Genomic DNA, 26,156 nt, shown 5'->3' on the forward strand with positions numbered 1-26,156 from the left:
AATGTAACTTAAACCAAAATCAAACTAGTTTATATGTGTTATATATTATATAATTTTACATATATTTAAGCAATTTTACAACATTCTTCAGCATTAAGAAAAATCTCTACATTATGCATCAATTGGCCAATTAGATTTATTGAAATGTGTACATTGTGTACTAAATTCAAATCTTAATTAGCATGCTTAACAATAAGCAATTATGAATACATCCCATGAAGAGGTGACATTATACCAGCAAACACGCACATGAAACATAAAACTTTTTTCTTTGTTTTTTTTTCCCCTAATTTACATAAAAGAAACACTTCATTAAATCAAATGATAGTATACTTTTTGTCAAGGAGAAAAAAAACAGAGAGACAACCTATGGTATCCTTTATGAAATATTAACAGAAGCCCCAAATCTCTTGATCTGTTTCCCGATAAGAACGGGACTGTTTTGATTTGGTGTCAAATTCTTCTGATCAGAATGAATTTGTAGAGAAAACAATGTTCTGTTGCCAATCTGAGGTATATATAAGCAGTAGAGAGAATTCAACAGGGTCTCTAATCATATTACATTTATGTTAAAATTAATGCAATCTAAGGGTCTCTGTGTGTGTGTGTGTGTGTGTGTGTGTTTAATGTACGGTTACATGTATGCTATAATAATGACTTTTACACTAAAAATTAATCACTCTTTATCTATGAAGAAAACACAATTATCTAAAATAAGGAAACAAAAAATAAACCTTATAAAACAGGTTTACATTGAACAAGTCTCACTCAAACAAAGGAATATCTCGTACATACCAAAAATAAAATATGTACTATTCAAAACGAAGTGATTATATTTACAATGGACCTCATTAAGAAAGAAAAAATCTGATTCACTGGGTAATTGTTTGCTTTGATTTTTTTCTTCTTTTTTTCCTTTCTTTTTCTTTTTTTTTTAACAATTGTGAACATTGAAATAAATATATAATAATGTTAATACATGTAGAAAACAGATTCACATGAATTATTCAGTGAATGAATTCTAAAACTACAAAAAAAACATGTAAAACATGGAATTTCACAAAGTAACAGTGATGTGGAAACACATTTCTGCCAACAAATAAAGAATAACTTGGGGCCATGCATCACAAAAGGGAAATCCATGATCTTCAAAAAAAAAATCGTCTGCAGTTAATGAATTAGATTGAAGTCATTTCTTTCTGAGGTATTTATGAATGATTGTACCAAAGGCAGAGCCTCTTAGTAGGAATAAGTATAGCAGTGTTCAAAAACTGTCCTTTCTGATATTTTCTTTGCACTTAAATGTAAAATGTTCTACTTCCAATGCATGTAACAGTGTGTGTTCATGACATAATAACTGAAATGACAACTCAACATTCCTTCAAGATTTATAGTATGTGCACAATCAAAGTCATACACTGTACATGTATGAATATGTTTTCAATTTCTGTAAGGCATTTAAATCTGACAGCTAAAATTTTCTACTTCTTAAAAAAATGCAAACTGAATGTAAGAGCAGTACCTAGATAGAGTGACCAAGTTATTTGGCTCAAAATAGCAAATAAAGATGTATTTTGCATGAGAGTTTTTAAATTACTCTAATTAAATGGAAATACAAATTTTCATAATCTTTACACATGCCACTTGGATGACTATTAACTACAAATCTTGAAAAAACTTTAAGAATTAAGAAACCACTCAGTGTTTAACCATAATGCCCCATGTTTAATGGTGAGGGTATAAAAATGTTTGCATGCGAGGAGGCATAACTCCTGTACATAATTAAAAAAAAAAATGTTTTTTGTCTATCTCTCACACATTTAACAATACACAACCACAATATTTTACAGAATACAGAAACAACTCACATCCCTTAACAAACAATGAAACATATGCACTAAATAAAATGGCACATCAGATACTCTCTATGAAAGAAATATACAATATGTACATAGAGTATGTGCTTGTGTGCTTAATCCAGGTCATCTGCAGATATCTGGATGGGGAGGGGTGTATCCAGGGCTTCTGATTTGACGTGATCCATGGAGTCCTTTGAAGTTTCTGCTTCATGATCCTCCTTTGACATTTCAGCAAGGTCAAAAAGGTCAGGGATATCTTCATCTCCTGGCTTATAGTGGACTAGAGGCCCTACAATGAATACATGCAACGTAGGCCTTTTTTCACATCAATATGAACAATATAAATTGTTTTAAAAATGTTGGTTGCAAGTTGTTTTTTTTTTAAAAGAAATGTTACTTTTCTGAATATAATTTAGCTATCTAACTTTTAAAATATATGTCAACAAAACCATAAAATTTAACATACAGCAGTGTATTTTACTTCATTCTTAAACCCAGCTGTGATTTACCATATGGAGACAAAATCTACATGTACTTAACGTCAGACTTCAAAGTACAGATTGACCTTAACTTGACATAAACTTTAAACTACAAAATCCATGTTTCTTGTAATTCAACATTTTAGGCCACGATTAAAGTAAGAAACACATATATACACGGAGACTGAGTGCAATAGAAGTGTTTTGGTAGAGAAATCCAAATCAACTACCTGAATTTGATCCTTCATCTGGCCTCATTGTGTCCAATCCTGCCAAGATCTGGAAAAGCAAATGTTCTATCTGGATCATTTGATTTCTCTGATGCAATATATGTCATAGATAGATGTAAACTCCAATCATTTACAGTTTTAATGTACATGTATGTATCTACTACCTAGCTGTATGTAAACCTAGTAAGCTAGTGTTTAATTAAATTTTATGTCAATCATACTCAAAATGTAAGCAACACTTTAAACATGCAAATATTTCACCCCCCCCTCTCCCCCTCCCTCTGACAATCCTTAATTCTTTTTTTAAATTTTTTTATGACAAGGTTTTATGAGTAATAGATGTCATCCTTATTTATTACACTAATGTAACCCTGCTAACAACACCAATGTGACCTTGCTTTTGACACTAATGTAACTCTGTTAATTACATTAATGTGACCCTGCTAATTACACTAATGTAACCCTGCTAGTTACACTAATTTGACCCTACTTATTACTTAAACAATAAAATGCTTTCTTTGGTTGTTTATGTTGCAGCTGTTGCAGAAAAAATACCTAACCCACATAAGCGGGTTATGTAATTTTTTCTGCAATAGCTGTGACATGTGACCCAATGTGACCCTGCTTATTACACTTACGTAACCCAGGCCTGCTAAGTACACCAATGTAACCTTGCTTATTACACTTATGTAACGTAACCCTGCTAACTACACCAATATGACCCTGCTTATTACACTTAAGTAACCCTGCTAACTACACCAATGTGACCCTGCTTATTACTAGTGATGGGAATCGGTAAGAATTTCATAATCGATGATCCGGTTACTGTAACTAACTAATTATCGATTATAATCGGACATTTCCAATTTCTTTAATTTATTTAATTAAATGTTAAGAATGGATAAATGACTACTTTTTGTGGTGGTCAAGCAGGTCCTTCATTCATTTTGTAGGACCAAAAGTACATCCATACCCGGGAACGTGCTTTGCTAGCAGGTATGCATACAATTCTGCACCATTACGATACACAATTTCAAATAAAGTAACAGATAAGTCGGGCTGGACTATTCGGCTTGAAAACTATTACGCATTTAAAATAAGAAATAAACCGATTAATCGAAATAAAAATTTTGTAATCGAGCGCTTGCATTATGCCCGCAATCGACTGATTTTCGATTATAACCGATGATTGGAACATCACTACTTATTACACTAATGTAACCCTGCTAGTTACACTAATGTGACCCTGCTTATTACACTAATGTAACCCTGCTAACTACACCAATGTGCCATTGTGTGACCCTGCTTATTACACTAATGTAGCCCTGTTAATAACACTAATGTGACCCTGCTAATTACACTTATGTGACCCTGCTTATAACACTAATGTAACCCTGCCAACTACACCAATGTGACCCTGATTTTTACACTAATGTCACCCTGCCAACTACATCAATGTCATCCTGCTTATAACACTAATGTAACACTGCTAATTACACTAATGTGACCCTACTTATTACATTAATGTAAGCCTATTTATTACACTAATGTGACCCCGCTATTTACACTAATGTAACCCTCTTAATTACACTAATGTTACCCTGCTTATTACACTAATGTAACCCTGCTATTTACACTAATGTAACCCTATTAATTACACTAATGTAACCCTGCTAATTGCTATTTACACTAATGTAACCCTATTAATTACACTAATGTAACCCTGCTTATTACACTAATGTAACCTTGCTATTTACACTAATGTAACCCTATTAATTATACTAATGTAACCCTGCTTATTACACTAATGTAACCTTGCTATTTACACTAATGTAACCCTGTTTATTACACTACTGTAATCTTGCTAATTACACTTATGTAACTTACTGAATCACCGGCTGCTGTATTAATGCTTCCATCAGCATTGAACAGCTAAAAAAAAGAACAAAAAATAACCAAACACTGAAATTTAAGGAATCATATTTTGAATTTTGCTTTATATATCTTAATTATATTCAGTTTTGGAAATATTGGAAGTCTACCTTTATTTTATAATCCAATACTTTCAGTATACATGTGTCACTTTAACAACTTACATGTTATGTAAGTCAGAGCATACCTCTGCTCACCAATCTTACAGAAGAAAAATCCTCATATTTGACCCTTCCTGACCCCACGTGAAGAACCTGGCTGTTTTGATGTGAAGCTTGTGCACCAAGCACTATGCTACGATTGTCTATTTCACTTCCTCCGAGTTTCTTAATTCTGTTTCAGTTCATAAATCATCCTCAAGTACCATTAAATATTTTTTTATATATTGAAATTTGAGGAATTAACTGGTCAGAGAAGCATAGCTGAAAACGAAGCCCTCTTCTTGGTGACCAAGGAAATTTAATGAAATAATTTCTACCATTAATTGACTTTAGTAATATTTCTTTAACTGCACTAGAAATTTGAAATTTTAATTAGGGGGAAAAAGAAAAAAATAAGAACTTAACTTTGAAAAAGACTTTTTACCATTCAATGTTCAGAGATCATCCTAATTATGGCTTTAATCAGTCCTATGTAATTACCCTCGGTAGTGGAAAAGAAGACAATTTTTATTTATAATAATCAACTAAAGACTCAATCTCGGACTTACTGAATTTCCCATATGAATGTGATCCTGGTCAGAATCAAACAGCTGAAAATGATTACAAATTAATTTAATTAATTTGTGTACTAACTTCAACTGAGAATTTGAAAAAAAAAATATAACAGTAAAAGAAATAAATTACATTTGTTTAACTTGTACGAAGTTTTTTTAAATGAAATTTTATTTTGATATGAAATAAAAATTAATATATTTTGGAATGACATAAAATGAATTACATGTACATAATATACATTTATGATGAAAAATGAAAGTGTTATTTACAAAATGAGTCCATATTACCAAAATGAGAGCATAAAAGTTGATATGAAATGGGTATATTTCAAAATTTCTGATACACTCTTTCTATGATGAAAGCCATTTAACAAAAATTTGAAAAAGACTTGGAAAATAATTATCATGCATGTTGCATATTATATGATGTCAGTATTTTTTTTTTTGGTGATATATAGGAAAGTTAAAATGACTTATTTACTATTCTGTGGGTTCAGTTCATGAAAACAGCTTTTGTAATCATATGAAGTCACAGTGATCATTCATTTAAAAGATTTTTCCAAGAAATTTGAAAAGAGCTTGGTCAGGACATGTTTGTTTAATCAGGAATTCCTTATTTAATTTGGTAGATGGTTTACTTTGTGTTTATGAAACACTGATGCCCTTGTATGGCAGCTCATGGCAAAGTTTAAAGTTCTTCAAATGCAAGTCAAACTCCAAGATCAGGAGATAAAAAATGTTAATTGGTACCCAAAGAAATGTCTTGTCACAAGAAATACACCTGTGAAATATGAAAGCCCTAGCACCACCTCTCAAGTTATAGCCAAGGTTAAACGTTTTCAAAAGAAGGTCAAACTCCAAGGTCAAGGGTCAAAATTGATGATACCCAAGGAAAGGTCTTTTCACAAGGAATACACATGTGCATTTGTAGGATGAAAGCCCCAGCACCAACTGTTCAAAAGTTATGGCCAAGGTTAAAGTTTTTCAAAAGTAGGTCAAATTCCAAGGCTAACGTCAAAAGTCAAAATTGATGGTACCCAAGGAAAGATCTTGTCACAAAGAAAAATGTTGTTGAAAGCCCTCCTGGGTCTGAAATTGGGACCATCAAAAATTTTGCCAATTCATACTGCCAATTTGAGTTGCATGACATACTACCGGGTAATAAAAACTGGCTTAGTTTTCTACATGTATAATGATAAAAAAAAAAGGTCCGTTAAGATGACACATGTATTCTGATTTCTGAACTATGAATAAATTCTCTTACTGAAATACCCTTCATTCCCCCATCAAACAAGATGCCACTGGGTAACAATGCTCACCCTACTAGCCTTCCACTTAGATAATTGGACTCCTTGTGGCCTCAAAAAAGAGCCGAGACATTTATCCCTGATCCTCTCTAGAGTTTTCCATAAATAAATGTTTTCCATTCATATTTTGAGCTTTTTGTCAGTAATCTCATGTTGGCAATACCCTGACCTAATTTTCTTAAATGCATTTGATAACTTTAGATATAAATGATTTTTGATTGTTACATTATCTTCTGTTTTGTCAACATGAATCATACAAAAATGACACTCTGAGAATACATCATTAATATTGTTGTGAAGTCATTTTCAAGGCATAAAAAACTTTTAAAAAATTAGAAGTGCAACTCTGAAGCATAATTTCCAGAGGTAAATCTGTAATACATATTTTGAACCTAAAATCCATAAGAAATACTGAATTTGCTAATAGTAAACAGCTCTGGAAGAGTGTTTACAGTTAACCAACTTGAACTTGACAAAAAGCAAAGATGAGCATAAATTTGATGAGTGATAGCCTTTCCTGATTTTTAGATTCTTAAAATACTTGAACAAACTTAAACTACATTTTAGTGTCTAGGGTTGAAGTTGAATGTGTACCCATACTAGTTTGATACCTAAGCGGGTTTGTGTAAAGAAAATTTATATTTATATCAAAAGTTTTTGGTTAAATACTGTGTGAAACATTCAATACTTCACATAATTTCTTGACTATCAAGTCAAATGTGGTTAAGAGGCAGATTTGTTTTTACATTCACTTACATGAAAAAAAAATTGTTTTATTGTGGCTCCACCTTGGCTTAAGGCCATAATTAAAAGTAAGTTGAATCTACATGTACATGAGATTTTAGCAAATCCATTTCATAACTGTAACCTGTAACTGTACATTTCTTACAAGACTTAATTACATTGAAAATTTTAAAAAAAATTGTATTAACCTGAGGGAACATTTGAACAATTATAAATGTAGCACCACCATTGACCTGGATCCACCATGGTAAAGCTAGTCTGAATTTCAAAGGATGTCTGAATGATAATATGACAAACTGTATCTTGCTTTTAAAGGAGGGTATATTTTGAGATTTTCCCCCACACCTTGCACTATAAAAAGATTTGTCTCTCAGTGCTGTATACAGAAAAAGAGCTTAAAATGATCATACATCCTTATTTCTTGACCGAGACAATCTTGTCCTATGTTCATGATGTTTGAACAAATCAGGAACACCTGAAGACAAGTGATGAACATACGCTGATCAGAAAAGTTCACATGACCAAAAGGCTTGAACGAGGCAAATAAAATATCATAAACATGCAACAGACGAGCCATAATTCTTCAAAATTCTGTTTAATTTTTAATCATTTCAGGAAGTATAAAAGCAAGGGAAAGAAAAATATGCAGCAATAAGGATTAATCAGATGATTTAAAGGCCTACCCCTTGTAATAAATTTTGATCAAAATAGTTGGATCCAGTCAGGAAGTCCTTCAGTCCTTCCAGATCCGAACTCACAGAATCCACATGGTCAGACATCTCAGACCTATACAATGAAATAAAGGTGTTTTTTTTTTTTAAATTATTTTATGCCATGAAGAGCTATAGATACATGCTGAAATATATCTTTATAAAAATGATCTGTAAACAGGGTGATTTGAAATATTTCAAAGACCTGTAAATGTTTTATCTTGAATACAGAGAAATAGATCTCAATAGCAACAATATCATAAATATGAAATTAAAATTATTCTAGTGTAATCAACAATGACCCAAGAGACTGACCAGCCAAATGTTTCATACTTCAAATCCAGTTCATAATTAAATCATTCTACATTATGATCAACAAAAAGGCTTTTATTAGTGGATGACAAAATCAAATATTTAATGCTTTTAATCCTGTTCATAATTTTCTTTGTGTCAAATACTTTCACAGTATCTCCTTAGACATTACTTATGCAATGAACTGGCAATTTTTACAGATTTTAGATGGACCACTTCATGCCTATAAAATATATAATTTCATTATGTTCTAAAGTTAATGCAGTGTTAATATCTATAAAATTAATATGCTGCATCCAAATCCTGGCCTCAGCTGCCTCAAATGCATTCCTTAATTCCACTGAAAATTCCTTTCCTTAAGAAATAAGGTACCATTTTAGAACTTTTATTGGGGTGTAAATACGGGTTTGTCATGTGATCAAATCCAATAAAGCCAAAGAGGCTTTAAGGTAGATTTGATCATGTACCAATCCATATTGACATCCCAATAAAAGTTTTAAAATGATACCTTAATACTTATATTTACAATTATGACTGACTTTTAACAAATATTTGGGTAATATAGTTTTAAAACCAATGAAATGATCAAATTTTTCCAAACCTTGACAATCAATTACACATGTTGCATTACATTACATTGATCGTTTATGACTAAACAATGAATTTATGGTCAGGTGACAAAAAAACTTAAATACACCTTGCTCAAATAATGTTGTATAACAGAAAACATTTGCAAAATGTAAATATATGCAAATAAACTAAAACTAAGATACTTACACTGACTTCTGTCGGGTGAGGTGCTTTGACAATGTGCCTGCACTCCTATAATTAAATAATAATTTAATCTTGAGCAAAATTTAAGATTTAGAAATTTTCATACTTCCTTCAACAGAGATAATAAGACAACTGGGGCTTAATTTCAGACCAAATAAATGTTCACCTTTATTTATAGTTCAGTGATTAAACATCCAGAAAATACAGGATCTGACAAACGCCAATTTTTCTTAACATTCTTCACCTAATACATGTACATGTACTAAGTATACAGGGTTATTTTTGCCCCGTGTTATTTTCACCCTTTCACACTTGCAAACAATTTTCACCTGTTACAATTCTGTTTAAGAAATTATACTGTGTTTTTTGAATTCGACCTGTTTTAAACTGCCCACATGTGAGTAGGGCAAAAGGGAAGAAAATAAAATGAGGGCAAAAATTTCCCTGTAAACAGTACAGTACCAACCAGACCCAACCTGACACCTTAGCAGTCCCAGAAAACAGTCCCTGGGACTGCTTTGGGACCGCTCTGGGACTGCTGTGGGACTGCTCTGGGACCGCTATGGGACTGCTCTGGGACTGCTGTGGGACTGCTCTGGGACTGCTCTAGAAAGCAGACCCAGCAGTCCCAGGGACTGCTTTCTGGGACTGCTTTGTTCACTCATGCATGAAAAAGGTTCTGAGTGACATGATAGCTCCGCCCCTTGTGTATTCTGAATTTGCAGGCTCCCTGTTGTTGTTTTGTTTACTTTCAGCAGAGAGGTGTTAAATATAAAGAATAAAAATACCAAGGATTTCTTACAACATTTTAATAAAAAGAGATAGATATACATGTAATTACTAAATGTCTTCAGGGGCTGTAAATTTACACAATTATAGTCTAGAATTAATTTTAAAAAATGAAATTAGTTAAAAGGGAAGTCAGGAGATGACTTTTATCCCTTGAATTAAACTTTAATACAGGTGTTTGAAAAAAAGATATCTCTAAGGCCTATTTAATTAATTAATGCTAATTAAAACTTTAATACAGGTGTCTGAAAAAAATATCTAGGCCTATTTAATTAATTAATGCTGTCAAGTTACGGTATATACTCAAAGTCTGCATTGGCACTATTTTAAAAAAAACAAACAAACTTGTCATTACAATAAGATATTCAGAGGGACAAAATGTACTGGATTTTTTATTTAACTTGAAAAAGCTAAAACCATGCTAAAAAAGAGCATTCCATGTTATTTTTTAACCGCCCTCAAATAAAACTTAATAATTTATTAAATGACTATGAAATAGAATTATTCTACCATTCTTCAGTCATTTAAACAATCATATTTGTGAACAATTACTAGGGAATATATTTATGAATTTGTTTTTGATTTATGAACAAGTTATTAAAAGAGTAAATTTATAAACTTTTTTAAATTATTGGGAATTGTGACTTATTTCTTATTTGTTTTGTTTGTGTTTTCCTGGCCGATTGGCCGATTAATAAAAAGTAATACAAATGTATAAAATGGTGTCAACACCTGAGGTTTCAATCGCCTTCGGGCATGATTAGCAGAAAGTCAATGCATGTTATTTGGGTATCAGTGTTACACATCACTGAACATGCTGGTCAACAATGGCACTAATTTCAATCTATGTACTGCAAAAAATCTTCGTTTATTTCGGGATTGATTAATTTTGAACATAATCTGAGGGTTCCATTCGCGTGATTTACAGATGTACACTCCGCGTGATTTACAGATGTACACTCAAACATTTATATAATAAAAGTATTATTGTTTTCTGTTACATAGATAATCTAACGATAATTAAATTGGCAAGTCAGTGAAAATAATCATGACTGAAATATAATACTCAAAGAATTTTTCAAAAGCTCCAGTACTTAAGAAAACTGCATTCAGAGTATAGTATGGAAATCGGCCTTGCTCTATAATTATAAGGTCTATTTAACATGTCTAAAGCTAGTTTTGATAGAAAATAAACAATTCAAGTTTAATTTTCTATAAAAAATAAATAAATAAATATGGAAACCGATATCAATCACAGTAAATTAAGAAATTGATTTTTTTTTGGTGAAAAATTAATATACCACAAAACTGTGTTTAAATATTCAGGTTATTAGTAGGTGTGACCGTCTTCTTTGTTCAGTATTTATTATTTGTTTCTATACGCGTAGTGTGAATTTCTTAACAGTTCAAAAATGACTGTCGCATGAGAACTGATACTGCTCAGAAAGAAATGGATCATCAATTTCAACTGCCTTTTATAGTTACATTGTTTATTGGTAATCTCATTTCTGAGTAAGCTCCGCCCATTAAATTAATTAACCCCGCCCACTGGGACTGCTGGGACTGCTTTCTGGGACCGCTGGGACTGCTGGGACCGCTGTGGGACTGCTCTGGGACTGCTGTGGGACTGCTCTGGGACCGCTATGGGACTGCTCTGGGACTGCTTTAGCAGTCCCAGAGCAGTCCCAGAAAGCAGTCCCCGGGACTGCTCTGGGACTGCTTTGTGTCAGGTTGGGTCTGGTTGGTACTGTATATAGTGAATATGAGGTCTACAAGTCACAACATGTTCAAGTTATTGCATGTCAATGGGCATATCAATAATTTGGACTTGGATCAAATGACCTAATCTAGAGATATTTTTCTCTCACTTTTCCCACCTATACACTATACATGTATATTACATCTTAAGTCTGTTTGTTACAAATTGTCCAATTTTCTAATGGCTATCATTAATCTTGTACTGTGACCTTGATCTTTACAAAGTGCTCCCCCCTTCAAGGTCTAAATTTGAAGCCCTCCTGAATATGGTGATGTCTTTATATGAGTGAAAAATTCTCAAATGGGACGTAAAACAACATACAATCAATCAATCACAGAGAAAACAGTTAGAAATGTAAATATTATAGTGCAATCACATCTTGATGTGGGGTTTAAAATAATAAAACACTTTTGTAGTTGACTTTCTACCATAATCAGGTTTGATTGTATTTTCAATAACACTTCATTATATTTCTGTCCACAAACATTAATTCCAGAGTCAGGAAATAGTTAATCTATAAACATGATAAAGTAAACTTACCCTCCTGAAGACACAGAGCCAGCTGGCGAGCCTTTTGATTCCAAAGATGTGGGTACATGTGCGTGATCCATCCTCCCCAGGTCTGATATTGACATCACCTTGGGCATAATTTCCGATGTAGCTTCAGACAACAAATCTCCATTAAAAAGATTCATATCCTCCTTCTCATTGGTATGCTCTGGTACAGTCGGCTGTATTCAACAAAGAGAATTTAACAAAGTAACATACACAAGTGAAAATGGGATAGACGGGCTTTCATCATCTACACTGTATATATTTGTCAGCATTGTCCAAGCTATCAATGCAAACTTCCCAATGTGTCTTTATTATTCATTATTTGAGAATGAATGGAATTCATTCACAATTTTTTTTATAGCTTTATCAAATTAAATGCTGAGCAGTAAATCATGGGGTTTGAAAAGTGTGTATTCTGTTCAGATACATAAGGTCATCTACATTGTATGTTTGAAATTAAACACAGTCAGTATTACAGATGAACGAAAACATAGCCATTGCAAGATTCCATCCACTATCAAAAATCAGTCAGTACATTTGTTTTTGATATTTCTTCCCTCCCCTTTTCATTCAAAAATCTCTCTTTACAAAACAAGATGCTAGAAAAAAAAATTAATACAAACCGAAGATACAAGGTCAGAAGGAAGTGCCAGATGGGAGATATCTATGTATGGATGTTGCTCCTTCTTTATGTTTGTTGCAGGCTGTTCTGTGGGTATATCATGTAGGTCTGTGATGTCATGTATGATAGGACCTCTACTGTTGCTCAAGTTATTGTAAGATTCAGGCTGCAAACCAAAGCATTGAAATATGAATACAAAACTTTTTAAGACTTTCCAAAGTAGTAAGTACATATATGTATGTACTATGAATTCCTGACAAGGACAGTATTTTTATTTCTTGAATTTATCCTTTGAACATGTTGAGGATAATTATTATTAATAGTTAAATTTCTGTCTCCTCTCGAATGTTTCAATTTCCTTCAGTTTCTTCTCCATATCACAGGAAAATACAATTTTTTTCACCTACAATAATTTCTGCAACTTAATGATTATATCAAACATGTACAATACTACAGTCAATATAAAATATGACATAATAATCATGATAATCACGGGCTACTAATAATCATTTTTTTCACTGGTCACTCGGGCTATCACCTTAAATTTTTGAAACTTAACTAAACAAATAATGACAGAACTTGGATGCACAACCCTGTCATGTTAACAAGCCCAACCATGAATGGATTTTGTTACGCATAAAAAAACACTGACCCAAAAGGCACATTCCCTCTACAATGTACTAGAGCAGATTGAAAATTCACTGGCCCCAGACCAGTGGTCCACCAATTATTCGAGCTCTGAATCATAAATAAGGAATTTTTCTGAAGATGAAAGACTAAAATAAACCTACTGTTTGTACTGTGTAGGTGGCAGGGGACAGGGGGAGGGTTTTGCTGTATTTCGGCACCTTTGGACTCTCTGTGTTACTGATCATCAGAGGCAGCTTACGTTTGTTGGCTCCCGTCACACGATTAGCTCCGACAAAATGTACCAGGAACTGGATCAACTGTTCAGGAAAAGTTATTCAATGGTCATTCAAATGATACATTTATGAAATAATAGTAATTAATTACATAACTGTATATTTTATAGTTGTCTTCACTCAATTACTTTAAAATTTTTCTCATGATCTTAATATCAAATTAAGTATATACATGTACAGTACTTTCTCAAATGCATAAAAAGATTTGGCTATAGAAATTGGAACATTCATTCGAAATCTAAATTAGATGGATTTGAAAGAAAAAGCTCATAATTGCAATCAGAAAGAACTGATACAAACTTGCTTACTCAGAGGTAGTGTCGATACAATTTTTTAAGATACTGTAGGTGTACTCTTTTTCCACATGGGATTAATTTTATGTTATGTACACGGTCACAAATTTTTCACGGAAATTTGTCACAGTGTACTTAAAATATATATGTTAGGACATGTCATGGCAATGCAAGTATTCTGCATAATTTTCTATCTGTGGATTGAACATGAAATTTTTATTCTGCAGAATTATGACTGTGGAAAAAAGTATGTTTACAGTATTTCAAATACTATCTGAACAACTAAAGTCTTACTTTGTTTATGATCTGTGTTTGCTTCATATGTTTTTGCCTCAAAGAGGCAACTTCTCTCCAAAGCACTTCGTTCTCTCTACAATTACAAATATTAAATGGGCTTTGGGGGTCAGAGTATTCACCTGGTTAATGCCGCCATTTAAAACCTTATAAATCTTACTTTAATTTTGTGAAAAAAAATGTAAATACTGGCACTTGATGCCAGTCATAATTGTTATACAAATAAGGCTCAGTATAAAAAATGTCTCTTAATGGTAACAATGCAAAGCTTTCAAGAGAACTAATAGGAAAATCACTGCCATGTGTTGTTATTTGGCCTTTTTAATTAACACCTTTCACAAAAATTGGAATACAGATTGCTCAAAAAAGTCACTTTTTAAAATCCACTACAAATAAAAATTTGTGCCACGTTTATTTACTAGGCATGCATCCATTTTCAATTGATACAAACATTGAACACCTAACATAAAGTAACTCTTCATAATGACCATTATAGATTTTCAAACATGATAATCACTACTAGCAAAAGCATTTTTGCCATGAATGTTTGTACCATGTCGAAAAATATTAGCAAATAAGAAAAAAACAATTTATCATAATTAACTAAAAAGTATCGTTGAGTCACTGTGGATCCTGCCAATTTACAAAAGTCATAAACATATCAACCAATCAGACACTAATGATTATCTCAAAAAATAATCCACAGGATCAATATTTACAAAATACAAATTAAGATCAACAAATACATTAATGGTAAAGCAATTTAATCAGAAAAACCCAAGGAAGCCCTCGATCAACTCAAGTATGAATACAAAAAGATACACACAGAGATTAAATATTTTGCAATAAAATTTGATTTTGATTTTTGAAGTTGGCTAAAAAAAATTCTACATCTTTTGAAATGGATTAAGTACCTCTTCATAGTGTCCAGTTTGGTGTTCATTAGATCCTGTTTGCCTTTGACTTGATTGACCTCTGCCACCATTCTATCAAGATCTTCAGGCTGCACATTATGAGCGACCGAAACCACTGGATCCACTCGGATTGGTGGATGAGATGGTAAATGCTGTCAAATAAGTTACAAATGATATTTTTTAAATTTCACAGGTAGTTACTTTACGGGTTTTACACCTTTACTGACATGAAATACTAAGTATAATCAATCAGAGTGTGTTTGCATACATGTGTCTACAAGGGATACAATCTGTCCTCTGACCTCTTAGTATAATGCATAACCTTGACCTGATTTGACTTAGCTTCAAAGTGCAGTGGTCGAGCCATACTCAGTTGCTGTAAACATACATAGAGTTACTGTTGTACAAAGAGTGGCAGACACACAAAGAGAACTAAATACCCCTCCCCTTTTCAGTGATCATGGACTTCAAACATCTATCTGTGATACAATTACACACAGTGATGAGAATCGGTAAGAATTTCATAATTGATGATCGGGTTACTGTAACTAACTAATTATCAATTATAATCGAACATTTACAAAGTCTATCAATTTAGTTAAAACTAAATGGTAAGAATGGGTAAATGACTACTTTCTGCATATGTATTTGTTTCACAGTTTTTTTGCTGAAAAAGAATAAATGGCTATATCATCTGAGTGTTTTTTGAGTGTATATCTTTTTTTTTCTTCTACCCAGGTATGGATACAACTGTCTGTTCATTTGAGCCATTACGATACACAAATAAGTTAACAGAAAAGTCACGGCTGGAATATTCAGCTTAAAAACTATTACGCTAGTAAAACCAAAAAAAAATAAAGCGATTAATCGGAATAAAAATTTTGTAATCGAGCGCTTGGATAAAGCAAGCAATGGACTGATTTTTTATTATAATCATGATAATTGATGACTGGAACACCATTAATTTAACACATAAAGACATATCTCAATACGCCATCATTTACAAGTCTATGATTTAACAGTATACAGAGGTAATAGATCTGTACACTAATCAAAAAAAAAAACAAAAACAAAAAAACTGTATTATCTTTTAATGTGGTTTATTCATCCATGACTGATGAAATTCCCACAACAAGTAGAAGCCTCTGCAGTCTACCATCCATCATTATCCTGTGTTATTTTATCATGTGATTAATCTGTCCCTACAACATGTTGAGGTTCCCCACACAATCAGTCTATCTGACAATACATGATTAATTTCTCTGACTCTAAAGCCAGCTACATCAGGCTCCCGTCAATGGAACAAGCACTGAACATGTTGAGTGATGTGAAATAAATGTCTATATTTCACATCAGGTAAACTTGCACAGTCATTAAGCTTATCTTATTTTGATGCCATTAATTATAAATTACTGAGAAATAGCCAATTTTTATAGGAGTTTAATTTCCCTTGTTCATGGTACGAAGATATCCCAGAATCCATGTCCCCCATGAAATGTTGGATTTTCATACAATATAACCATTTTCTATTTCCCTATGAAAACAGATTCCCTTGAACCAATATTTTTTTCGTCAATCAATGAAAATTTGACCCTATGAAAATAAGTGATTTTACAGTAAGTGTGGAAAAAGGACATCATTTCCCTTAATTATTGCATTAATCAGAAATTGAGGAATCTGCATAGCATTTGGTATATTTCACTCAATAATGAAGCTCACATTTTCATCAAGCTGATTCCAAGCTTTCAAAATAAAATTCTCTACGAAACATCTGGAAATGGATTCTAACCATGGATGCACTAGAAAAAATTTCAATAAAATATATAAGAAAAAACATTAACAATATATTACATGTGTGATTTTTCTCTTGATGTGTTCTAACAAGTGCTCCTGGCCTCTTTGAAAATAGGGATGATGAAATTCTAAGTCGTCCTTCTCTGATTTCAGGCCTTGCTCTATGTTGGTCACTTTTCTGAAGCCATCTGTAAGTAAAAACATAGGTAATCAGAGATTACAGAGCTCACCTCAACGACTGTTGTCTTTAAGCAAGGCAAAGTCCCAAACTAAATATCTAGTATGCATCCCTAGATGTAACATTTATGCAATTTTGGTCTGATAGGGCTTGCAGTTACTTGGGAATGGTCTTACCTAAAACTTTAAACTAGTCACTCATCCAGAAAATGTAAGTCATATCCAGCATCTGAAGCAAGTTTGCAAGTGTTCATGCTGTGATGCATCATCCATGCAAGTTTGGTTCAGATAGCCATTATAGTTTACTTTAACCTAGTAACTCATCTGGAAAATGTCAGTCAGATACTGTACAACATTCGAAGCAAGCTTGGTAGTGTGCATATTTAGATGTATCATCCATGCAGGTTTGGTCAATATAGGGCTTAAAGTTACTTGGAAATGAGACCAGCTCTAAAAACTTTAACCTCGTCACTCATCCAGAAAATGTAGGTCAGATCCAGCATCAGAAGCAAATCATCCTTAAATGTATCAGCCATGCAAGTTTGGTCAATATAGGGCTTATAGTTATTTGAAAATGAGACCTGCTCCAAAAACTTTAACCTGCTCTAAGAACTTTAACCTGCTCCAAAAACATTAACCTGGTCATTCTTCAGCTGAAATTGCAGCATCTGAAACCTTGACTGGTACAATGAAATATACTAGAAGCATCCTCCATGCATCTCTGATTAATATACGGCACAGAAGTACTTGCATAGAAAACTGCACCAAAAACTTTAACATACGATGCTGACAGCGACACCGACAGTATTACCTAAGCTCCCCAACTTCGTTGAGGTGAGCTAAACAGGGGAAAGGATGTATAAATACTGTTTGCAATCAAAGCCTCCAGGCCAGCTAGTGGTCAATATGGGAGCTGCATATAGCATTACAACATTGTTCATTTAGTTCAAATGAACTTTAACAGTGTTGGAGGAAAAAAAATTGATATGAAATGGAATAACTACAAACAGAGAAGAATATTCTTTTAAGTTCACCTAATATTACAATACTTACACATGTACCATAGTGTCACATTTTCATACATAATCAGAAAAATACACTACGGTACATGTGCCGTATGGTCTTTTTCTTTCAAACTAGGATTTTCTATGATTTTATATCAATTAAATCATTAACAATCTGTACTTAACATAATTAAACTGCAAAAAGATGTTCATCACAGCACTGATTGATACAAATATATCAATATACAATTGAACCACATGCTGTATTTCTGAATGGACTTGCATAAAAGCTGAGGTTTTTCTAATTCACCCATCCTATGAAAATTTTGATTCAGTCAAAAAAATATCAAGGTCATTACCAGTTTTAAAAAATCAGCATTCTTTATGTGCTGTGGAGAAATTGCTTCAGATATTGATGCAGAGACAAAAAATCTTTTGGCAGATTTGGGATCAAAATCTATTCATTAAATCAAAAATTTTATGGCAGATGGTGCAAATCTCAAAAATGTTTACTGACCAATTTTATCCATATTTGAGAAATACTTCAGTCAAAAAGCCATGCAGTTCACCATACTACATTAAAGCTTATGTTTTGAAAAATTATTTGCACTTTTCTGTAAGCATGCAAAATCAAGAATTAAAACAACCAAATTAAAATGTATAGATTACTTGCATGTTGATGGTTCGTGTATATACATTAGGCCAAATAAAAAAATATGTGTGGTTCCGGTTACCCGACCTTCCCTATTTTATACCCCCGACCCTAAACTTTTTTTTGGCAATTTTCATATTTTTTCCGGAATTTCCCCCCGATTTCCATCAATGGCTCCAGTTTAAGTTTTAGTTTCAGCAATGACGGCCTCCTTGCAAAACATAGTGCAAGTGTTTAATAGTGTTAAATCCAAAGCAAGCTAGCATGTAGGTGTTCCCCTACCAATATTGACTAGTATATTATCACACCACATCTAAATGCCATTTTCAAAGCAGTGAAAGGTATTATTTAGAAAAAGTTAAGAAAATCATTTTGTTTAAAAAAAAAAAGAAAAAAAGAAAAAAAAAATCCCTACCTACCTACCCTAATTTTTTTGGAAGTGTAACCGGAACCACACATATTTTTTTGTTTGGCCTTACGCAAAAAATGTTTTGATTTTTAAGCTATGCATCAGACAACACACTACAATACAGCTATGAATTTTAATATTTTTGAAATATAAAAATTGCTTTATAATCTGTTGCAAAATTAATCATGACTATAAATTAAGTTTAAATTTATCTACATTATATCAAAAACTCCAGAAAAGACAAAGTATAAAATTGCAATTAAAATTTGATAAACAAAATTCACAGGTCTTCAGATGAAAAAAACTAAATTATACATAAATTTAAACCATTTAATGCTGAACTTATAGATTGACTAAGTAAATTGAAAACTTCTAATTGCTGTTGAATAAAATAAACAATGTTAATATGTTTGTTTGTTTGTATGTTGTTTAACGTCCATCTCGAGAATTTTTCACTCATATGGAGACGCCACCACTTGCTGGTGGAGAGCTGCAAATTTTTGTCCTATACTCGGCACTCAGGGCCATTGAGCAGTGAGGGATCTTTTTCGTGCCAGCACCTACTGCGACACGGGACCTCGGTTTATACAGTCTCATCTGAAGGACCGATCTCCACGTCCAACCCGCGACGTAAGAATCAACTCTTTACTTCGTGACTCTAGAGCAGACGCTCTAACCACTGCGCCACGCGGGCGACAATAATAAACAATGTTAAGAGCATTACAACCAGTCTTCAAAGTTTGGACGCAAATTTTGTCAAAGAAATCAATCGGTGTGACCGGTCGATGCTTACTCCTCCATGGCACCTGATCCCACCTCTGATGTTTTAGAGGTCTGTGTTTGCTCTGCTCTCGATTTGTACTGTTTCGATGGACTTTGAGCTTGATTACTATTCGTTATCTCTAAATTTCATCAATCAGGAATATGAGTTATGCCATTTATACAGAATGTTTTGATTTTAAGTTTTAATTCACATTCCAAACTCATGATATTTTTCAATCTAAGCCAAAATTAATATGGCAATAGTTGTTTTTCAATAAAGATGTACGTTAACTATAAAGGTGATAATTACTCAATGATATCTATCTCTGTCTGCAGGATACTGAGTGGAGAGTGCTAGTAAAAGAAATATATGATTCAGTTTTGATTTCCATTTCTTTCAAAAGGATTATTAAGTTTGGTGAAGATATTGCAAAGAGACAGTATGACTGATTATTTAATTTACCTCAAAAATTAAGTTCTTATTGTGTGTGTGTGCACAGTTGGAAAAATATAACCTCCAGAGGTTTCCTAGCTATCAACATGATCAATATTTTATGAGTTAGTTGTCCAACCTTATTATCATTGATTGCCTCCAAAAAAGTAAGGAACATGTATTATAATTTATCTGCCTCCATTGCAAAGAAACATTCATTATCAAACTAAACTATTTTAGATGTGAACTATCATTTGATATAATTTGCTTTATAAATTTTTTCTTCACCATTTCTTTTTACGAGTATTTTTTTTACTGTGTGTGTGTGTGTTGATGGTGGTGGTTTGGGGGGGGGGGGGGGGGGGGGGGGGGGTTGAGATATACTTACACATATTCAATTGCCGAATAAAACTGGCAATGTTGCTGTGCTTGAAGTAAAGAGGCAAAATCTCCTTAGCAAATCTTCCCTGGTCAAACACATGGAAGCTTTTTCCAGACTGCAAGATAAGAAGTATGTAGAACAGGTGCATGTACAATCAAAATTACAAACATGAAATACTTAGATGAGCAATGAGTAAGAATAAATTGTGCTCTGATTAAATTCTATTAATCAGAATCAATTAATAACAGATTTATAAATTTGAGAAACACAGTATCAGTACTAATATGCAGTGAAACTTCTGTAATGTAACTTTTGTACACCTGTCCTTGACCATTTGCATGACCTGATCTGACTAAAATGAGGCCATGTCACTCTCTTTTACCAATCTCCTTCAGCGTACCCAAAGACAATCAGACACTCTGACAACTATAAATACCCTTGATCTGTGATTATTGAGTGTACAATCAAACATTTTATCATAGGGTACTAAAGCAAATAAAGATTTGTGTTTTTCAACAAATGAAGATGTCTTGGTCAACAAAGCAAGTGATGGTGATACATATGTACTATTCCTCCTTATAAAGCATGTCAACCCCTTAGACATGTTGGATCCACCACTTCCGACTGTTTACTTAGCGTTCCCTATTCCAAGTACAAATAAGTCACAACCTTATAGAGCAGGACGACATTTAATTAACACTGAAAAAAAAACAGTCGATCATGCACTTTCTTCCTGAATTCCTAAACCAAGGACAAGTAAAGGAATTCATTTAATTGATCCCTTTATTTACTTCCAAAATTATTTCATGAAATCAAGCAATATGATACAGAAATGTGCATTGATTAGACATGTTTTCATGGCATACATTCATAACTTTGATATATACATATTCATGAGAAAAAATCGCTGATGCATTCAGTCTGTGTTTTTGTTTATGTTAGCAGGTAGGGTTTTTATTCCGCTGCCTGACAAATTGATTAGAAAAGACATTACAGCTGTTTGTGGCATTCTCAATGTCAACTGATTCTATTCTCACAAGTAATAGGCAGATATTGCAAAGATCACAGATTATAATCATGGAAATAAAGAACTAAATAATATGTCTTGATGACATACACATCAGTTAATAACCTTGAATAATACAATAAAGTCTCAGTTAACATTACTCCCATGAGCTATAAATAGCTCTCTGTGTAATTGCATATTTATTGAATAATCTTCATTCTGATAAAGATATCTGCTTATAATTGCCAGCTAAGGTTCAGCCTGGAACTTGATCGAATTGTGTATACAAATGTATTAGAAATTTCTAGATGGTTTAAACTCTGGACGTATTTATCATTTTATAAAACTCAAAACACACAGCAATGTGCATATTACCAATAGGAATTTACACTTTTATTAAATTGACAACGTAAATGATAAGTCAGCTGAAAGGGAGAACTTCCTAAATTCCTGAAGTTTTCATATAGAATTCTTTCTGAATGGAAATGACCCCACCCTACCCCCACCCCCTTCACATGAAGAACCAGGAATGGGCCTTGATTGATGCAGCATGAATTCAAAATATCATGAGAACAGCTTGTCAGAAATACTTAAAATCTCAAAAAATTTTAGTTCAATATTACATACATGAATAAATACATTATTTTCACAACCTGTATCAAATTCAACTTATTTTACTTGAACATGCATGTTGAACAATGTTAATTTTTAAAAAAAAATATATAATTTTTTTTTTCATTATTAAACAGAACAGACAGGAGGTTGCATAGTATGTTGCCTATAGATACATGCATATATGTACAAGTCTCCTCCTGAGGAATAGGGCTGTATCAATATGAACATGTACTGATACTCAAAGGTGTACTGTATTAAACATAAACTTCCACTTATGTACTTGTCTGGTCACGCAGACAGTCTGTCTTTGACTTCAGTGTAAAACTTGGGAATTTCAATCATTAAATACATTATATATATGACTCCAATATATCAGATATTGCTTTATAAAATATCATATTGTGTCATATCATCAAATTTTTTTGGTTCAATACAGCCCCACTGATGAACAACGTTGAACTGGTGAACTTATGATATTCTATTAACAGAGCATAAAGTATCTAACCATTCAAACAGAAAGGCTTTCACTTTATTTTTACTCTGAATTAAATCCAAAATATCAGAATCAAATCTACAAATGTTCAGATAATCTGGAAATTGGTAGTTTTGTTTACTTCAAAGCAATCCTTACAAAAATTTCTCATCCATACAGTCAATGCAGCGCTTGATCATGTTGATATTAGCTGAAGGTAAACTAAAATAAAAATTTAATCATTTTGCCTATTTTGCTACCAATTATAGAATCCAAAATGATTGAATTCAGAACAAAACAAAAAAAAATCTACTAAATTTCCAAATCTTCACCAGCATTGGTTTTGACTACAAAATATTATAGGTTACAAAACATCTACAATCTGGATATAAACATGTAGTTTTGATTTCTTATTCTAACACAACTATTTAGTTTCCTTTATCATGTTTGTAGGACTAATTCTTGGATAAAAGACACTAGAACATCCATCTTCGCTAGCCAAAGGTTTCTGATACGCTACTCTCCTCATAAGCCCTTGGCATATGGTGTTAAAAAAAGTTGGGATTTTTTTTCTCAAGCTGTGATTGGAGTTGATCGACATCATTTGACCAATCAGCAATTGTTTTTTTTGTAAATGACGATATTTGCGTTCGGGATATATCTTGACTCTTTAATATCAGGAATGAAAAACGCAAGTAAACAATGATCCGTAAGATAACATGCCATTCTATGAATAGCTATATGGTGTAAGCTACATACAAAATACGTGATTAAGAATCTATACTGAAGATGCAGATTTGCATTTGAACATGTTTAACAAATTAACATAACTCAATACCTTCTTGTTAATTATTCTTCAAAAACATTATATTTTTGAATAGGCTTTTTATTTCTGTCGATGACGCAATCTGTGCGTACCTGGCAAGAAGCGTGATCACATGACGAAAACAATCTCATCTTTTGTAAGCACCGTATGCCAAGCCCTTAGGGTTTATGGGGAGCGTAGCGTATCAGAAACCCTTGGCTAGCGAAGATGTAGAACATCTAGAGGTTTGTAAAATTAATCTGGGACTCTCAGTGCAATATCATTTATATCTTGTTAAATTGTGCCAGACCTGAATTGCTTGCTTTGCTACATCATAGCTATATAGGACTAGAAAGGTCTATCCTTAACTAATTTATAAAAATGACCTTGTCCTAAATACAGGGTTTAATGATAGATTTTGTCCGGTGCATTTGTCATGTAATTTATGCAAAAACTGTGATTAGTAAATATATAGCGTTCCAAATGAAAACACAAATAAGAAAACATAGATAAACTTGAAGTCAGTAACAAATGGTGAGAAAATGTGGACTGATTGTTCAAATTTTAAAATCAAAAGAGTGCAATAAATTTTGATAATTAAATGACTCTAAAATCATATTATCTTCATGCTTACCATAAGACAAATATTTTTTCAGACATTTCACTACCGAATTAGATTACCACTCTTGATACAAAGAGTCCCGAAAGTTTCCGAAAAACAATAGTTGTCATGGATGCACAAAGTTATCTTTTCTGGGCCTAAGAGTTCAAAACTTTGAAGAAAGCTGGGATTTTATAACGGATAAAAACTATTTACATTGGATATACAGGTATTTGGAATATTTTAGCCTGGATAAGTTCTAGGACATCATTTGCACTAGTGCATATTAGGATTTGAGTAACTTTTCTCAAGTAAGTTTTTTTTTTTCTACTTCGTTTACAAATTGTATGCGACTTCCAGTTCTTCCCTTGTGTGTTTACTTTATGTGTAATAGGGAACAGAGCGGATAAGCATACTATGAATTATTCTAACAGTCTATGCGAAAGTTTTTTGGACCACACAGGACATTTGGTCCTGTGTATAATCAATGAACACACAGGACCAAACCAAATTTTGTCAGACCAAAAAAAACTAATGTAAAAAAGGTGAAACATGTGAAAATACAGAGTAGTAGACTAGCTTAACAGCTTTTCTTTAACAAGGGATCACTCCTGCATAATACTGTAGATGGACCATGCGGTTTTAATCTGACATTCATTTACATATTTTGATTTCTGCGATATATTTTTACTTGTAACAAACATTTAAATGATACTGCATCAAAATAACAATGCTCAAAACTGGACACTGACACATTGGACATTCTTGTCCGGTGTAAAAAAAGACGCATCAGACCAGAGGCACTGCACATCAGTCAGGTCCAACGGTCCGATGTCTTTCGCATAGACTGTTCTAATATCAATATCATGAATTTAGAATATATATTGATGAGGGCCTGACAGGTACCTTGTCTTTCTGCACTTAGTCTTTTGTCATTTGACAGTCCTCTCTAATCTATCTTCAGTAAAAATTGAGTTAAATAAATATAACATATCAGAATCCTGTAATGGCTGTATGTCAGTCTTGATAAATACTTCATGTCATTTTTCCAGTACCCTGGGTTCATTCACTTATTACATTATCTAACTTGTCTGTTACTAAATGTCAAAAGAATTTCATCAAGACTGACAATGACAACATCTGAAATTATTTAAACTAAATACAAGACTTCAACTTCAAGACAATTTCAGTACCTACTTCAGCACTGAACTTTAACTTTCTGCGTTAACAAAACTAGGTAAAACTTACTTCGTCCCAACAAATAAGGTCATCACATGTAGGGTTTTCAACAAGTGTCCAAAGCTTTGTCAAAAAAGCTGGAACGGGATTGGAACCCATCTTTGTAGCGTGGTAAATTAAATAAAGATCACCACCGCTTTCTATTTTTGATATTATGGCCGCCGGAAGTGAGATATACGAAACTAAACCGGTGATAAATTTGGCAGTGCCTCGGGTATATTAATCTTCAACTGAAGCAAAAAAGAAGAGAAAATATTTTCAAATTTATTCATTGAATGATCAGCATGTCAGCAAAGTGTTTTCTTTCATATAATCTTTTAATGCGCAATATTTACCATTTCAAAGGGAAATTCTCCAAACACAAAATCGTGTTGACACCAAACGTGTTTCTGTTGATCACGTGTTTACTTACGTAATGGCGAACGTGATGTCAAGGACGGGGATATACTAACATGACAAAATATTATAGTGGGGACGTTGAAGGGGAAAAAACACACAAAAATGTATACAATTGTACATAGAACAAAATAACAGAATTTTTAAAAGTTAATTGCATTTACTGCTATGTGCAGTAAGTGCCAGTTATCGAAGAAG

At 32.9% G+C, this 26,156-nt stretch overlaps 1 protein-coding gene across 2 annotated transcripts; it reads right to left on the bottom strand.

Annotated features, from left to right (window-relative positions):
* LOC133172358 (heat shock factor protein-like) lies at positions 1 to 25,749 on the bottom strand. 2 transcript variants are annotated; one of them, XM_061307229.1, is made up of 14 exons: positions 25,572 to 25,749; positions 20,831 to 20,939; positions 17,063 to 17,193; positions 15,212 to 15,363; positions 14,298 to 14,373; positions 13,579 to 13,734; positions 12,789 to 12,953; positions 12,151 to 12,341; positions 9,066 to 9,110; positions 7,950 to 8,052; positions 5,210 to 5,251; positions 4,456 to 4,500; positions 2,569 to 2,617; positions 1 to 2,148 (listed from the first exon to the last, which is right to left on the bottom strand). In XM_061307229.1, exons 1-14 carry the CDS (start codon positions 25,659 to 25,661, stop codon positions 1,973 to 1,975), a joined length of 1,530 nt encoding a protein of 509 aa, XP_061163213.1. In that variant the 5' UTR covers positions 25,662 to 25,749; the 3' UTR covers positions 1 to 1,972. The 2 variants fall into 2 exon arrangements, with proteins under 2 accessions (XP_061163213.1, XP_061163214.1); XM_061307230.1 differs by lacking the exon at positions 5,210 to 5,251 and having other exon boundaries at positions 2 to 2,148.
* Positions 25,750 to 26,156: the final 407 nt, after the last annotated feature.

Source organism: Saccostrea echinata, unplaced genomic scaffold, assembly GCF_033153115.1.
Source record: "Saccostrea echinata isolate AGI-Se365-2 ecotype Australia unplaced genomic scaffold, CSIRO_AGI_Sech_v1 ptg000054l, whole genome shotgun sequence".
NCBI lineage: Eukaryota > Metazoa > Mollusca > Bivalvia > Ostreida > Ostreidae > Saccostrea > Saccostrea echinata.

Excerpts from the sequence above, each read along its gene's own strand:
- LOC133172358 (XM_061307229.1), bottom strand. The coding sequence starts at position 25,661 with ATGGGTTCCAATCCCGTTCCAGCTTTTTTGACAAAGCTTTGGACACTT. Across the intron at positions 13,735-14,297 it reads AAACACAGATCATAAACAAA|TTGATCCAGTTCCTGGTACA; the intron begins GTAAGACTTTAG and ends TTTCCTGAACAG. Across the intron at positions 5,252-7,949 it reads ATCAAAATTTATTACAAGGG|CTGTTTGATTCTGACCAGGA; the intron begins GTAGGCCTTTAA and ends AATCATTTTCAG.